Raw genomic sequence first — 15,360 nt, 5'->3', positions numbered from 1 at the left:
CCGCTCACCGGTCCCGGCTCTCAGGTCCGTCCATAATCCGTTCCCGGGTGCCCTGTGATTCGACTCCGATCCGGAAACGAGGGCCCGCGCGCCCCGCGTTCCGGGCCCTGATAGGTCCGCAGCCGGCAGCCTTACCTTTAACCCGGCAGGATGGAGGCAGAGGCAGAGGTGGTGGCCGCGTCCACGCCTGCCCCGGGCGTCTCGACCGCGGTGTCGTCGGCACAAGAGACCGAAAAGTGGATGGAGGAGGCCATGCGCATGGTGAGGAGCCCCAGGAGGCGGAGGCTGTGTCCGTACCCCGGAGGTGGAGCCCTGGTCCGGGTTCCCGGGCGCGCGCCCGGCCCCACCTGGCAGCCCTGCAGCTTCCCCGGGGAAACAGCTGGCTTCTCTCTCAGGGCCTTGTCTTTTTTTCTTGCCTACTATCTTTCAGTAGTTGCAGATTTTCGGGGGCGGTGGGGAGGCAGTCCCAAGGCTTTTTCTTTTTTAAGTATTGTACTAAGAGTTGCCATGTGGCACCTCAGTTGGTGAACACGGTGTTCTTGATCAGTCTCCCGGTCCCTCCTTTCCCCCATCGCTCCCAACCCAGCTCCTCCCCTCAGTGTTCTTAATTTTGCCGGATGTACTTTAAATTTTATGACTGTATGCCTCCCCCCTCTCCATTCGTCTTCCCCCTCCCATCTTTCTAAACCCTTCCTCCGTCTTTCTAGTGTATTTCCTAGTATTTATTTTGTTGGACTGCCTTTTTTTTATGACAGGGAGAAAAGTTTTATTTATGAAAATGTTTAGCACGCAAGCCAGAAGCCCTACATAGGAGCAACAAGAAACAGGATATACTTAAACTCACTAGTCTTTTCCTTCAAGGCTTAGTAAGTTTGACAGCACATAGGCATCTGTAGAAGCACTGAATCTTGTGTGTGTGTGTGTGTGTGTGTGTGTGTGTGTGCGTGTGTGTGTGTTATTGGCGATGGGACCTAGGGGATAGTTTTCCATCACTAAATCCCTCTCGCCCTCTTAGATTTTAATTGGGACTTGTAGCTTTTGTTTTTAAATAAGCAAGGATGAAATGAGCTGCAGGATTTTACTTTTATGAAAATAGCAAGTAACAGAAAAATTACATAGTGATGTGAACACAGGTGCTTACAATTTTTGAACTTTTCTAGAGTCACGTGGTGGCTGCCATCATCAAATCATTGGGCAGTTTAAAACTGCTATATTTTCTGGACTAGAGGGTGAACGGGTGGCCTTTCCTATTCTATCTTTACTAAAGCTTGTGGAGTATGTAGCTGCCGTCAGGTAACGTCAGGGAAAACGCCCAGAAGAACACTGCAGGTCTGTTAATGTTAGAACTAAGAGGCATCTTGATACACACACACATACATATCTAAGTTAAGAATCTCTCGGGCTGGGAATATGGCCTAGTGGCAAGAGTGCTTGCCTCCTACACATGAAGCTCTTGGTTCGATTCCCCAGCACCACATATATGGAAAACGGCCAGAAGGGGCGCTGTGGCTCAGGTGGAAGCGTGCTAGCTTTGAGCGGGAAGAAGCCAGGGATGGTGCTCAGGCCTTGAGTCCAAGGCCCAGGACTGGCCAAAAAAAAAAAGAATCTCATGGATGAGTCACCTTAGAAAAAGAAATGTATGGAAGCTTAGTTTAAAAAGAACACTGCAGGGGCTGGGAATGTGGCCTAGTGGCAAGAGTGATTGCCTCGCATACATGAAGCCCTTGGTTCGATTACTCAGCACCACATCAACAGAAAAAGCTGGAAGTGGTGCTGTGGCTCAAGTGTTGGAGCACTAGCCCTGCACAAAATGAAGCCAGGGACCAGGGACAGTGCTCAGGCCCCGAGCTCAAGCCTCAGGACTTGCAACCTCCCCCCCCCCCCCAAAAAAAAAAGAACTGCAATTTTTTTTTTAGCTTTGAGGTGGTAACATCTTTTTAGAGCTATAGGACCTGAAGAATGATGGAGAATATGTAGATCATGGGTAAAAGTCGCCAGTGATAAAAGAGCTTCTGACTAATGCAGAGAGATCAGTACAAAAATATTTACAAAAGAAACCCATGGTAGGAATGAAGGAATAATGATGAGAGGTTAAAACTTTAGTCATTTTAAACCACATGAAGGCCCCTTCACCTTTACTTTCTTCTTTCGTTCTTGCTCATGCTTTTTCCATTACTCTTTCCTTGTCTGGAGAGGAGGTTGTTTATCAATTTTCCATAGTTTCACCTCTTCTTTGTGTAGTTCATAGTTGAGGGGGCGAGACAAAACTTGCTTTCAGATCAAATACTGGTTTGTTATTGTAGACTGGACTCTTGCCACCATTGTTAACTTCAGTGCAATAATAACAGCAGCAGAATTCCCCTTGGTCTTTCATTTGGGTGTCCTGAGCAAAGCTTAGCTTTTGGGGGTACTCCCAGATATGGATACATATGGAGACTTCTGGCTGGGATCTTGGTCAGTGAAAGCTTATGCTCATTATGTTTAGTAGCAGCTGAAAACCTGACATTGATTTTGGTTGCTGAGAACGTGGTCCACTTGACTGACCCCTTCCAACACACCATGCTCTCTGCCTTGCTCTGGCTTGCAGGGTTCTGAGACTGGCTTGGCGAGTGCCACTTTGGGAGTGCAGGCCCCACGGAGTCTTCCTCTTCAAGGAACTAGAGTCACTGCCCTTTCTGTACTGCCAGGCTTCTTCTTCAGTTCATTAAATGAGTTGTGTTCTTCTTCAAAATGTTTCCTTTTTCTCTGAACATATTCATCCATGGATTCCATTTCCTTAAAATGAGCTTCATGATTTGGAGTAGTGGCTCAGTTCTTTAAATGTTCATCAGTTTGGAAAACCCAACCTTGTAGCGAGACTTTCTTTTGAAAGTTCCTTTGAATTTTCATCTTTCATTTCACTTTGGCCTGTGGAAACGGTATTCCCATCTCCTTGGCACTGGTCTGGCCGAGAAGAAACTTGTGCAGTAGTATTGAGATACTGGTTTTCTTCATTCGGGAATATGGTAAGATTGCTTACTTTATCTTGGAATGATCCTCCTGCTGTCAGGCTTCCCATGGCCTCTTGTGCTTCTTCCTCCTTCCTTTTGGTCCCATGGACTAGCGGCTTATTCCTGGCTCGTTCCTGACTGCTCGTCTGTGTCTCACAGGAGAATGTTGCAGATTCCTTTTTGTCCTGACTGTTATTTTCCTTTCTTGCTTTCAATTTGAGATGGGCTTTCAAGGATTTTTAACAGCTTTGCTGCTTGACAAGTCTTGACTTCAGAATTTGGAGACTATAAAAGCACCTATGTTCAGCAAATGGTCTTTCTGTGTGATAAGATTTCAGAACCTCGCAGTGCCCAGCCCTCCTGCCCCAGGACGGAAGCCTACACCGGACCCTAGGCCATGGCACTTTACCATCTTTGCTCTTTCTCAGCTCTACCAACCCAGCTGTGGGCAGCTCCACCAGGACTTTTTTTTCAGACTGTCCCATCGTCTTTGGGGGCAGGGAAGAGAACAAATGCCGAAACTACTTGCTCCATCGGCATGGAGTATATGCCTGCCTGCATTATTCCATCCTTCAGCTCCCCCCAGGCACGCGCTTCATTGCCATCTTCCTTCTGTGCACACAATCTCAAATCCAGTCTCACTGAGGGAAAGAAGTTGCAAGTTTTCTAGAATCAATTGTATTTTATGGCAGTATGTATTTTCTGGGCACTCAGTGTGTAACATTGTGCTCGATCTTGAGGGTAATTTAGAGAGAAAGCTGTAAGGGCTGACCTGAGAACCCGAGTAACTAAATATAAGTTTTAGTGTTAAAATTATAACAGCTTCTAAACCCTGGTGATGACTCCGTGCTAGAGGGCTGCACCCCCACCCATGAGACTAGTTTCTTGTAGTTTGACATTTAAAGATATAGGGAGCCCTTGCTCCCCTCTGTACCTGGGTAGCAACCATGGTAATGGACAGTAAAATAAAAATGATCATAGTCATAGACTATAGAAATAACCATAATAGTAGTAGAAATGCCATGGTAACTGTTGGGTTAGTTTACTCATGATTGAGTACTGGATTGTTTTAGCCCACTCAAGCTTGCTTAATGGTAATGGGAAAACATGGTAGCAATTGTTAAAATAAAGTTGGTACTAGGTCAGTCTGACCACAAAATTCTGCTTCTGTAAATGGCTTGCTTAACCCATTTGTGACTTGCTCTACCCCCTGCATTAACCCCCTGCATCAGTGCTACGTGACCACCTGCTGTCAGTTCCTGATATCGAGGCCAGTTCCTGCTATCAGAGCCAAAATAGATAACTGAAAGGGTAGATAGCCAATAAAAATAGGACAAGACTTGCTTGCTAAATGCCATCCAATCAAGTATCTGCCAAGTTGGAAATACCCTGCCCCTGTTGTAATCACAATAAAAAAACCCTGCCTATCTGAGGGTTGGGGCTCTCAATCCAGATCCGCTGTGTCGGTGACAGTTGAGAGTCCAGGCTCGAGCTTGCAATAAAGACTCGTGCATTTGCATCGGAATCGGCTCCTTGGTGGTCTTTGGGGACCGGAAATCTAGGCATACCAAAGCAAGCAGACGGACATCCATTTCTAACACATGTGGTATGGTCCAGTGTTTCCTGTGTATTAGACCTGGTGCTGGCCTGCAGAGGTAAGCTATAGCACTGAGCCTCATGCTGACCTTCTAGGATTAAGCCATGCCCAAATGGAAAAGCTTGGTATATGTCCAGGGACCAACCTAAGAGAGAGTAAACACTATGAGATTCTAGCTGACACAATCCTCAACAGGTTGGTTAAGTTAAATTATAGACTTCCTTCTATCTTTAAATGAAAAAAAAAAGGATATGGGTTGGTAGAAAGCAAAGGGACGGCTGATTAAAGAACCGTCGCAGGAAAAAAGGAAGGGCTTTGTCACCTCTCTGTCTGGAACAGAGCTTTCTGACCTAGAGTTTTGGGCAGATCTGTGACCTCTAAAACTAGGTATAAAGTACTATAAGTATATACCTTTTTCAAATGAACGAGTCCCTGACTTTCATCACGTTTTCCAAGGGGATTCTGGTTCTGTCAAGGTTGGAATGAATTCACAGACCTAGAGAATAATGGGAAGAGCCGGAGTCGCTGGTGGGCAGGGTGGAGGGAGAAGGAGGCCTTCAGAACCACGCTGAGGAATCTGAAGTTGACAGAAATTATAGTTGTCTTAGAGTTCTGACTTCTTTTTTTTTTCCTTCCTCTTCTACCTTTTCTGTTCCTCCCCCCCCCCCTTTTTTTTGTCCTTAGTAGGAAATATTCCTTTGGGAGTTTAACTCCTCCTCTTCTCCCCCTTTATCAGTTCATTACTAGCAAAAATGTGTACTGGTGCTATCTTTATAGAAAATAGATACTACAACAGCTCTTCCACACAGGAATATTTTTCATTAACTGTAACAGGGCAGACCCTAAGTAAAGGGAAAAAAAAATACATGTAATACAAAATGGAAACCAGCATACAGGTCAGAGGATGGGTAGAAAAGGGCTTTTGTTCTTCCTTTTGAAAGATGATCATTTGTTGATTTATATAAGATCAAGTTGCCATTTTAAATTGTGAATGAGCTTTGGTCTCTTGCGCCCCCTCCTCAGAAGTCTGTTAAGTTCAAAGCTGTGCCCATGTTTCAGACTCACTTTGCTTACACTTTTCTGTTGTCATTCGACTTGACAAGAGATGGGGAGGAGGCTGGGAAAGTATGAGGTGGGATATAGTGAAATGAATTTTCAGTTTAAGTCTGTTTTGAACTTGTCAGTGGAGTCAGTGCATGTGAGTATTATTGGAAGAGTTCCCTTAGTTTCACTTTCCTGCTTTGTGTCCTCAACACCTCCTCCCTGGCCTGCCATTCCAGTTGCTCACAGACAGACCCTCAGCACTACCTGCTAGGCCATTCCTCATCAATGATGTTATTTGTCCCTTTAAAATGTTCCAGTTTTAATGTTTGTAATCCAGAGGGAGTAAAGGAAAGCCCAAACAGGCCCAGACCTCCGGCTGCCTGGTGTAAGGTCTGCCCCAGGAGCGCTCCCTGCAGATGCCTAAGTCTCCACCCAGTTACCTGGTTAACCGGCATACCTGGAGGCAGTTACCTCCCCCTTCCCTGAAGTCACATTCTAATCCACCTGGCCACACCCCCCTGCCCCTGCCCTAGATAAGGCTGGGCCGGACGGGGTCGCCCCTTCTCTCCAGCCATGCATCATCTGACCCCCCCTTTTTTTTCTTTCTTGGGGTCTTCTGTAATACCAAATGCTCCTGAGTCTCCTCCTTTTTCAGTAGGCATCTTTTCTTCATCTCCATTGCAAGGTACTTCTGGTTTACTTGTATTTACTTTTCAACCTTTAACATTTTTCCGCTTTGTAACTTCATAATTATAAGTCACAGGCAATTGCACACAACAACAAGAAAGTGAACAGGGAAGGTCCAAGTCTCCTCCTGTGGGAACACCTGGTGTCACTACAGTACAGTATTAAAACTAGAAGTATTTTGTTGACACACTGCAAAGCTTATGAAGATTTCATCACCTTCATGAACATAGGAGTGTATGTGTCTGTGTGTGTGTTTCTATGAAATTTGGGTCATTATATGTCTAAACACATGGTGACATCCAGCTTTATCCCCTTTATGCTTTGGAGGCCCTAAGGGATCCTTTCTGTAGTGTTAGAGAAGCAAAAGAGGCCAATAGGATTTTCACAAGGGAACACGTTCCAATGGAATGTTTGCAGGTGCTATTGATTCTCACCTCTGTAAACAGGAGGTTGACTTGGGGCTCGTGAAGGACCACGATCAATAATGTTCCTCTGGCTCCTGGTGCTTCCTCGGGTGAAGAGTCAGGCCAGAGCCTGTGAAGAGTCTTTCTCTACGTGGGCTCACAGCAGAGGACGTGGGTGCCTCCGTATTAGCAGAGGAGCTGGGTTTGAGAAAAGGAAAAGCTTTGCCGTGGTTTCTTTTTGGTATTGTTTGGGATTTGATTTTCCTTGGCTTCGCACAATAATTACTCTGTCTTCAGAACAATCGCAGCCCAGGAAATGCGTCGCTGAGATTGCCCAGAAAAGTCTGACTGGTTGAATCTTGTTGCTTAAAATACATCTAGTGACAGTAACTGACAAATGGTCATGTGCCTCGCAGGAGAATGTGTTAGCCTTCACAGACCTTTCTGCAGGTCCTCTTCTAGTGATTCTACAACCCATGTCGTGCCCAAGCTACATCCTGTGGACTTTTCAGGTAGAGCACTTTACATCTCAGGTGTTTCCACTTTGTTTCAGGCCAAAGATGCCCTTGAAAATACCGAAGTTCCTGTTGGCTGTCTCATGGTCTACAACAATGAAGTCGTGGGGAAGGGAAGAAATGAAGTGAACCAAACCAAAAACGTATGTGAATGAGGAGTCGGAGGTGGGGCACTTGGCAAGCTGGCAAGGCTGAGGTGGCCCCGCGATCCCGGCTGCAGGAGTTCCTCGGCGTCTTGTTGTTGAATGGTATTTTTTTCTGAGTATAACAATGATCCAGTGGTTTTTCATTTGTTAAATTTGTTTTAGATATGGAAAATTCAGAAAAATTTAATAGAGCTCTAAGATTCTTGTGGGTTTTCTATTTCACAGAGTTTGACACTTGAGTGACACCAAGGGGGAATTTTGTTACCTTAGGTATCAGAAGAAACAATTCTATCTCCACTTTAAACAAATCTAATACATAGAAAATTCTACATTGCAAATACATAGACAAATTTAACTTGTAATACAGTATTTAGTGCCTTTAAATGCTTTCCTCCTAATAACTTTTTGAAAAATCAACCTCGGTTTATGACTTTGGAGGGAGATACAAAGGAGTTCTATAAAGGAGCTTATTTTCTTTTTTCATTTTCTTGGGGGACAGTATTGGGATTTGGACTGAGAGCCTTGCATTTGCTTGGTGAGTGCTGTACCTGTTAAGCTCCATCCTCAGACATATTTTTGCATTAGTAATCTTCTTGATGGAGTCTCACTATTTTTGCCCAGGGCCAACCTCAAACAGCAGTTTTCTTCCCTTTATTTCTGTGTAGCTTAGATTATAGGGACATAACTCCATGCCTATCTTATTTGTTGAGGTGAGGGTGTCTCACTGGTTTTTGTTTTTTTTTAACTGAGACTGGCCTCAAAGCATAATCTGCCCAATTTCTACCTCTTGAGTAGCTAGGATTACAGGATGTACCACCATGCCCAGCCTAAGAATAATTTATTTCTTTATCAGTTAGTTCAGTGGAACAGTCTCCAACAGCCTCCCATAACGTGGATTTTTTTTTAACATCTCGAATTTAATTGGGTCTATTTTGTTATCATGTGTCATTTAGATCAACCTTTGACTATACCACAAGACCCTTGACCCCAAATGAGGACTCCTGAGCTCCACTTCTGGCTCTGATACCACCCCACTTCCTCCTTTCCCTGTCTTCAATGAACGCTGACATTTCCTCAGCAGTAAAGAAGGAGTTGACTGAGCTGATTCCATCCAGCGGTTATTTGTTGAGAGCTATGGGGAGATACGTTTGGGAATAATGAGTGTTGGGAAAGCTTTCTTTAAGTGCTCAGTTGGTTTCAGCTAGGATTGCGCTGTCTTCTCTAAAGTACTTAATACCTCTGAGTTCTTGATGCTGGGATGTGCCTGTGCATCCTCTGGCCTGCTTGCTGCTGCCTGCCTCCCGCCTCCCGCTTCCACGACAGCACAGGTCACGCTTCATACCAGCTCCTAGATCAGAGGACATGAGTGTCCTTCACTGGGCCTTGCCTGCTTTTGTGCTTGTTTTGGGCAGATAGTTTTTATCCTACACAGGATGTATTTTGCGTCGTATCTTGAACTCCCACAAATTATTGATATTGCAGTGTCATGTGATTGCAGTGGACATTATAAATAATTTTGCATCGGTGATCTATTGTTCACATCAAAGTATTTTGATCTGGGGGATTGAAGGGAAAGCAAGCTGATAGAGTACGTAAGTAGAATTGTGCAGCACTGTGCTTTATGTAATTCAAATTGCTCTAGGAGGTGGGGAGGGGGATACCAGCATGCCCCACTGGATAGAGAGGGAAACTAAGGCTTAGCGAAGTGAAGTGACTTGTCCATGTAATAGTAAGACCACATAAGTCAGGAGAGTTCCTGTCAGGATTCGAACTGAACTTCCATGGTCTGTGTGACTTCTCCCATACGTCTGTCTCCTGTGTATATACCTAGTTATCTATGGGGCACTAATCATCAAATCTCTGCTTCTCCAGAGGTTGCCAGTGGGTAAAGCCATACCCCACAATGTAAGTGATGCCGTTCTAAGAAACTAAGTATAGATTAGCTTCAAGTGAGGTCTGTAAGAGCCTTGAAACAGGAGCAAAAACTTAGGAGAATTTCAAGCTTCCTTAACATACTCAGAGAACTGTAGACATCTCTTTTTCTGGACATACTACTTCTTAAAAGTTTTATTTTTATCTTCATGTAGTTGTACAAAGGAGTTTCCATTCAACAAAGTAGTAGTATATAAGTACAGTGAATCTTGATCAGTGTCACATTGTAAATGAAACGTAGGCAGATTCTCCTAGAACCAAAAATAAGCCGTCTTCTGTTGGTGAGGTTATGAGACCTGGAGGTGCAGAGTAGACCAATGATTGCTAAGCAGTCCTGAATCATTAGAAATGATTTTTAATTGTGTTTGTGTGTTTATAAAATAGCATTTGTGTGGAACGGACAGCACCAATGCAAGTATCTCTCTCTTAAGGCTACTCGACATGCAGAAATGGTGGCCATTGATCAAGTCCTAGATTGGTGTCAGCGAAGTGGCCAGAGTCCTTCTGCTGTGTTTGAACACACCGTGTTGTATGTCACCGTGGAGCCGTGCATTATGTGTGCAGCTGCTCTCCGCCTGATGAGTATCCTTGACTTGCTCCTGTGAACAAGAAAATGGCCCTGAGTATGACATAGCATATTTACTCCTTCCTTCCTTCCTCCTTCCTTCCTTCCTTCCTTCCTTCCTTCCTTCCTTCCTTCCTTCCTTCCTTCCTTCCTTCCTTCCTTCCTGCCTTCCTTCCTTCCTTCCTGCCTTCCTTCCTGCCTTCCTTCTTTCTTTTCCCTCCCTCCCTGCTTCCTCTCCCCCTCCCTCTCTCATTCCCTTCCCTCTTCCTCCTCCCTCCCCTTTTCCTTCCTCCCTCCCCCTCCCCCTTTTCCTTTTCCTTTCCCTTACAAATCCTGTATCCCTGAGCTACCCACCCGTATCCCTGAGCTACCCACCCCCACCATCTGTTTCCTAATATATGAAAACACAGATTTAATGAAACTAATGGTAAAATACAGTGTATCTTAACCAAAAAGGGAAAGCCTTTTACTGGTAAGGTTACTTATTTCTTTTCATACGAATAAACCTAGAACTGTTGAAGAAGGAAGGCAGAGAAAGGAAAGCGTGAGACTAACTTCAGTTGAGTAAGGATGACTCCTGAGTTCGTTTGAAGTAGGTGGTAGGGGGAGGTCTGAAAAATATGCACCTGTGTTTGGCCTTTGGATAATGGGTTTTGAGTGATTTTAAATTTTGTTTGTTTTTGCCATGAATACCTATGCCAAAGTATAAAAAAATGAAGTCAAAAATAAATAAACTAAACACTAATATTTTACCCACATGGAAAATTAATATACTTGCAGTTGTTTGGATTGTTCCTTGCATAGAGCAGGCAACAAGTACCGAGGGTAATTGATGCTAAAGATGTAGTTTGCTTATTGGCTTATTCATTTGTTTGCAGTGATTAAGGATTAAACACCAGGCTTGACACAGTCTAGATAAGCACTCTTATCACTTAACTCCACTCCTTGCCACTAAATATCTTCTACAAATTTGTTTGATAGGTCAGGTGCCAGTGGCTCAGGCCTATAATCCTAGCTACCCAGGAGGCTGAGATCCTAGAATCATGAAGATTCAGAAACTCAGTTTCAATCCTGCACTTTTATGTGCTTCAAAAACTATGTGCACATAATTTTTATTACTTAAAAATAGCACAGGCTGGCTAGTGGCTCACAACTATAATCCTGGCTCCTTGGGAGACTGAGATGCAGAGGATGTCAGTTTGAAGTCAGTCCATCCAAGAAGTTTACAAGCCTCCATCTTGAGCAATAAAAGGCTGGGTTCCGTGCCTGCACTGGACATCCCAGCAATATAGGAACCATAAATAGGATCTCACTTCAGGGTAGTCTGGGGAAAAGGTGAGACTGGATTAAAAATTAAACCGGAGGCATAGCCCGTTTGGCAGAATGCTTGCATAGCAAGCACAAGGCCCCAAGCTCAAATGCCAGAACTGCTCAAAAGGAAAATGGATAAAGTTAAAATAACACATAGCTTGTGTGCTGGAGGCTCATAGCTATAATCTTAATTACTCAGGGAGCTGAGATGTGGGGATCATGGTTCAAAGCCAACCTAGACAAAGCCAAGAGACTCTTTATCTCCAATTAACCAGCAAAACGCCAGAACTAAAGGTATGATTCAGGTGGTAGAGCATTAGCCATGAATGAAAAAGCTGAGCAGTAGTATGAAGTTCTAAGTACAAACCCCAGTACCAGTATAAAAAGAAAAAAAAAGAGGGATTTTTAACATGTTATAAAAATTACAGTCTCAATAAAGGAGGAGTAACAGCATTCTCCTGCCTCATAGATCCACTCTGCCTTAGTCTATTTCTATTGGGGCTCAGGTGGACTTGGGGAATACAGGAAGCAATCTGTTTATAGGAAAGTCCTTGGATTAACTTCCTAGCTCTGGTTTTCTAATGATGTTTTAGGAAAAGTCAGAGAACCTACTAAGCTATGAAATTGTACACCCAGTTTTAATTCTATTTGCAATTATTAGACAGTTATTTCTAAGTACCCCAAACTTCTCTGTCATGTGTAACTGGATCGCAGAACTTTTTTTTTTTTTTTTTTTTTTTTTTTGCCAGTCCTGGGCCTTGGACTCAGGGCCTGAGCACTGTCCCTGGCTTCTTCCCGCTCAAGGCTAGCACTCTGCCACCTGAGCCACAACGCCCCTTCTGGCCGTTTTCCATATATGTGGTGCTGGGGAATTGAACCAAAAGCCTCATGTATAGGAGGCAAGCACTCTTGCCACTAGGCCATATTCCCAGCCCAGGATCATAGAACTTTTAAGACTCCTTCCAGGTTGAATTATTGGAAGAGTAGCCCACTTCCCTTTCCAGGGTGGCCAATTTCAGGCCTCCCTCCCCCCGTCCTGTGGCTACAATGCTGTACATCCTATCCTGAGCCTTAACTCTGCTTATAAATCCCGCTGGTCGTCTACGGCTGTCAGAATGAACGATTTGGTGGTTGTGGCTCTGTTCTAAATGTTGCCTCTGCTGACTTACCAAATACGGGAAGACCATTTCAGGTAATACAATCTGCTGTGCTTTTTGCTTCTCTTCCAGGACTTGCCTCTCACACTGAGCATGTCAGCTGGGAGGTTTTGTGGCAGGAGGGAGGTGTGGGGGATGGTGAGGGGACAGGGTGGAAGGAAGTTCCATTTCCATGAAGAAACCATGTCCTGGCTTCATACAGCTTGGCTAGGAGCAGGCTGAGACTCCAGGAAGAGAGGTTCATTCTGAACGATCCCCCAAATTGGCCTGTCCTCCATCTGTGAGGGTGCTGGTGCGCGCCTTCCTCTCCTGGGCACTGCTTTCAGGGGCAGCTGTGTGGTGGCGTGCATTTCAGAAGATCTCATGGGGTCGGTTCCACCCTCTTCCGTGTGCATTTCAGAAGATCGCGTGGGGTCGGTTCCACCCTCTTCCGCGTACATTTCCGAAGATCGCGTGGGGTCGGTTCCACCCTCCTCTGCGTGCATTTCAGAAGATTCTATTGGTTCGGTTCCACACTGCTGACCAGCTCTGCAAGCCTTCTGTGTTTGGGCCTCACCTTATCTCACTCCCCAGCCCATCCACCATTGGTTTCTCACCGCACCTCCACACTCAGTCTCCCCGAAGCACACTGCTTGGCCTCCTTTGCCTTTAGCATAAAGTTTTGCCTCCACCACCTTTCTGACCTCAGTTCCTTCCTTCTTTCCCGCATTATGATCCCTTCTCTCCATTTGGATGCCAAACATAAACTGTTCTTGTTAAATCTTATATAGTAAACACTGACAAACTTTTTTTTAGAAGACTAGATAGACATTTTAGCCTCTATGAGAAACTTGGTCTTTATTACAGAAAAGCAACGTATAGCACAGCACTCTGAGCCAGAGACTATTTGGTCTGCCAGGTACCTTATCTGTATACCATCAGACAGCAGAACATTAAACAAAAGTAGCTAACATAGCTAATGCTTAATGAGCACTTAAGTTGTGCCAAGTGTTTACAGATAGTGTCGTTTAATCCTCATAATGTACTTTGGGTCAGTAAAGTCATTACCTGCTTGTACAGAGGTCTTAAGTACTTTTCCCAAGATCTCACAGCTGGTGACTTCAAGTAGAAGATTACAGTGTTTCACAGGGTTGAGGTGTCCATTGTATTCTGTATGAAAGGAAACGTACTCATTCCCCGACTCATGTAGTTGTAATCCCTCTGTACATCACCTTATAATGATGATGTCCACTCTTTTTGAAATGTACATCTTTGTCTCTACTCGTGTCCCCAAAGGAGTTCTCTGTCTAAAGGCCGCTTGTGTGCAGCAGCACATACATTGCTGTTTCCCTGGGGACCGTACACGTGTTCACAGGCCTGTGTTCATTCTCTTCTTCATTTCCTCAGTGCATCCCTGGGTATCGGGCTGAGGAAGCCGTGGACCTGTTAAAGGCTTTCTACAAGCAAGAAAATCCCAATGGTCAGTTTTCTCCTCCTACATGTAATGTACATCTGTTCAAACAAGTTGCTATGGCTGGGCACTGGTGGATCATAATCCCAACTATAAAGTAGACTGAGATGTGAGGATCTCTGCTTGAAGCCAGCCTGGGCAAGAGAGTTTGTGAGGTGTTACAATTATCTAGCAAAAAAATGTGGAGTGGAGCTGTAGCTCAAGTGGTAGAACACCAGCCTTGAGTGGAAAAGCCCAGTGAGAACACAAAGCCTTGAGTTCAATCCCCCATACTGGTGTGTGTGTGTGTGTGTGTGCGTGTGTGTGCATGTGTGTGCGTGTGTGTGCGTATGCACATGCACACAACAAAACAAAAGCAAAATCAAGTCAGTATGGAAAGAATGTGATAAGAGTCTAATTCTCATTTTCTTATTTCCTTTTCTATTCTTTTCACAGCACCCAAATCAAAAGTCCGGAAGAAGGAATGTCAGAAATCCTGAACTTGTAATGGAAGATGAAAGCCCCACAGTGACCTACATGCCATTCCCAGCCTGCAAAGCTGCTGTCATGGACGGCGTACATTTCTGTGTTTGTTACTCTCTGGGAAAATGGGGCCCCTCATCATTTGCTCTCTTAAGGGAACAAATTAGTGCTTTTTAAAAGGCTGACAACTATAAACAACTATTAGCTTCTCCATAGCTGAAAGAGCATTTTCTGAAGGGGGAAAAAACCCCTCAAGTTTGAGGTTTTAGGAATTCGCCACAGCTTCGGCTGAGTCCAGCTGAGTGGGGGCTGGGTTTTCAGAGTGTCCCTCCAGACCTGGTCACTTGCACATGTTTGCATGAGAAAGCCACAGTGATGCGTGTCCTCTACATGTCTGGCCCTTTCGCAGGTGGAGTTGGATTCTCTCTTTTTACAGCCATTATGGTCTCCCAGGGGACTGACTGGATGCCTGCCTTTTTGTTCTTTTACACGTGTGTGTGTGTGTGTGTGTGTGTGTGTGTGTGTGTTCTAGGACTTGAAGATCTCACTCTCACTTGGCTTTTTTGCTCAAGGCTTGAGTCACACCTCCAGTCCTGGCTTTCTGCTGGTTACCTGGAGATGAGTCTCATGGACTTTCCTTCCCCAGCCTGGCTTCAAACTATGATTCTTAGATCTCAGGTTTTTTTTTTTTGTTTGTTTGTTTTTGTTTTTTTTTAGTAGCTAGGATTACAGGCATGGCTACCAGTGCTGGGTAGGTCTAGCTTTTGTCTAAGTTGTATATTTGTATACACTGTATACATGTGACCATGCATATATTGTTATTAGAACAAAAATGCATATGTGCCTAAGGGTCATTTAAAAATTGTATCATGTTGCTACAGTAAAATCTTATGCTAGTCTTAAAGAGGCATAACATTAAAGGATAATGACATAAGCAAGACAGTTTTTTGTTCCTTTGCAGCTATTTGTGCAAGATTCAAATTCTTCCCTGAACCAAAATAGGGACCCCGGCCTCAGGGAGGTTGTATTCTCACAAGGAGAGAGGGATGAAAAAAATGGAGTTTACTATATACTGGAAGGTGAAAAGAGTTCCAGCAAAA

At 44.4% G+C, this 15,360-nt stretch overlaps 1 protein-coding gene and 1 pseudogene across 1 annotated transcript; one reads left to right on the top strand and one right to left on the bottom strand.

Annotated features, from left to right (window-relative positions):
* Positions 1–126: 126 nt before the first annotated feature.
* Adat2 (adenosine deaminase tRNA specific 2) lies at positions 127–14,690 on the top strand. Its single transcript, XM_048354222.1, has 6 exons — positions 127–261; positions 7,276–7,380; positions 9,747–9,897; positions 12,277–12,383; positions 13,735–13,807; positions 14,234–14,690. The coding sequence occupies exons 1-6, from the start codon at positions 151–153 to the stop codon at positions 14,275–14,277; spliced, it is 591 nt and encodes a 196-aa protein (XP_048210179.1). The 5' UTR covers positions 127–150; the 3' UTR covers positions 14,278–14,690.
* LOC125357766 lies at positions 2,104–5,677 on the bottom strand (annotated as a pseudogene).
* Positions 14,691–15,360: the final 670 nt, after the last annotated feature.

This window comes from Perognathus longimembris, chromosome 9 (assembly GCF_023159225.1).
Source record: "Perognathus longimembris pacificus isolate PPM17 chromosome 9, ASM2315922v1, whole genome shotgun sequence".
In the NCBI taxonomy this organism is placed as follows: Eukaryota; Metazoa; Chordata; class Mammalia; order Rodentia; family Heteromyidae; genus Perognathus; species Perognathus longimembris.
The sequence above is the reverse complement of the archived record's forward strand: the minus strand, read 5'-3'. Positions and strand labels throughout refer to the sequence as shown.

Bases quoted from the DNA above. Each gene is read 5' to 3' on its own strand.
- Adat2 (XM_048354222.1), top strand. From the start codon at position 151: ATGGAGGCAGAGGCAGAGGTGGTGGCCGCGTCCACGCCTGCCCCGGGC. The intron at 9,898-12,276 runs GTATCCTTGACT...AACTCTGCTTAT, and splicing joins AGCTGCTCTCCGCCTGATGA to AAATCCCGCTGGTCGTCTAC. The intron at 13,808-14,233 runs GTCAGTTTTCTC...TTCTTTTCACAG, and splicing joins CAAGCAAGAAAATCCCAATG to CACCCAAATCAAAAGTCCGG.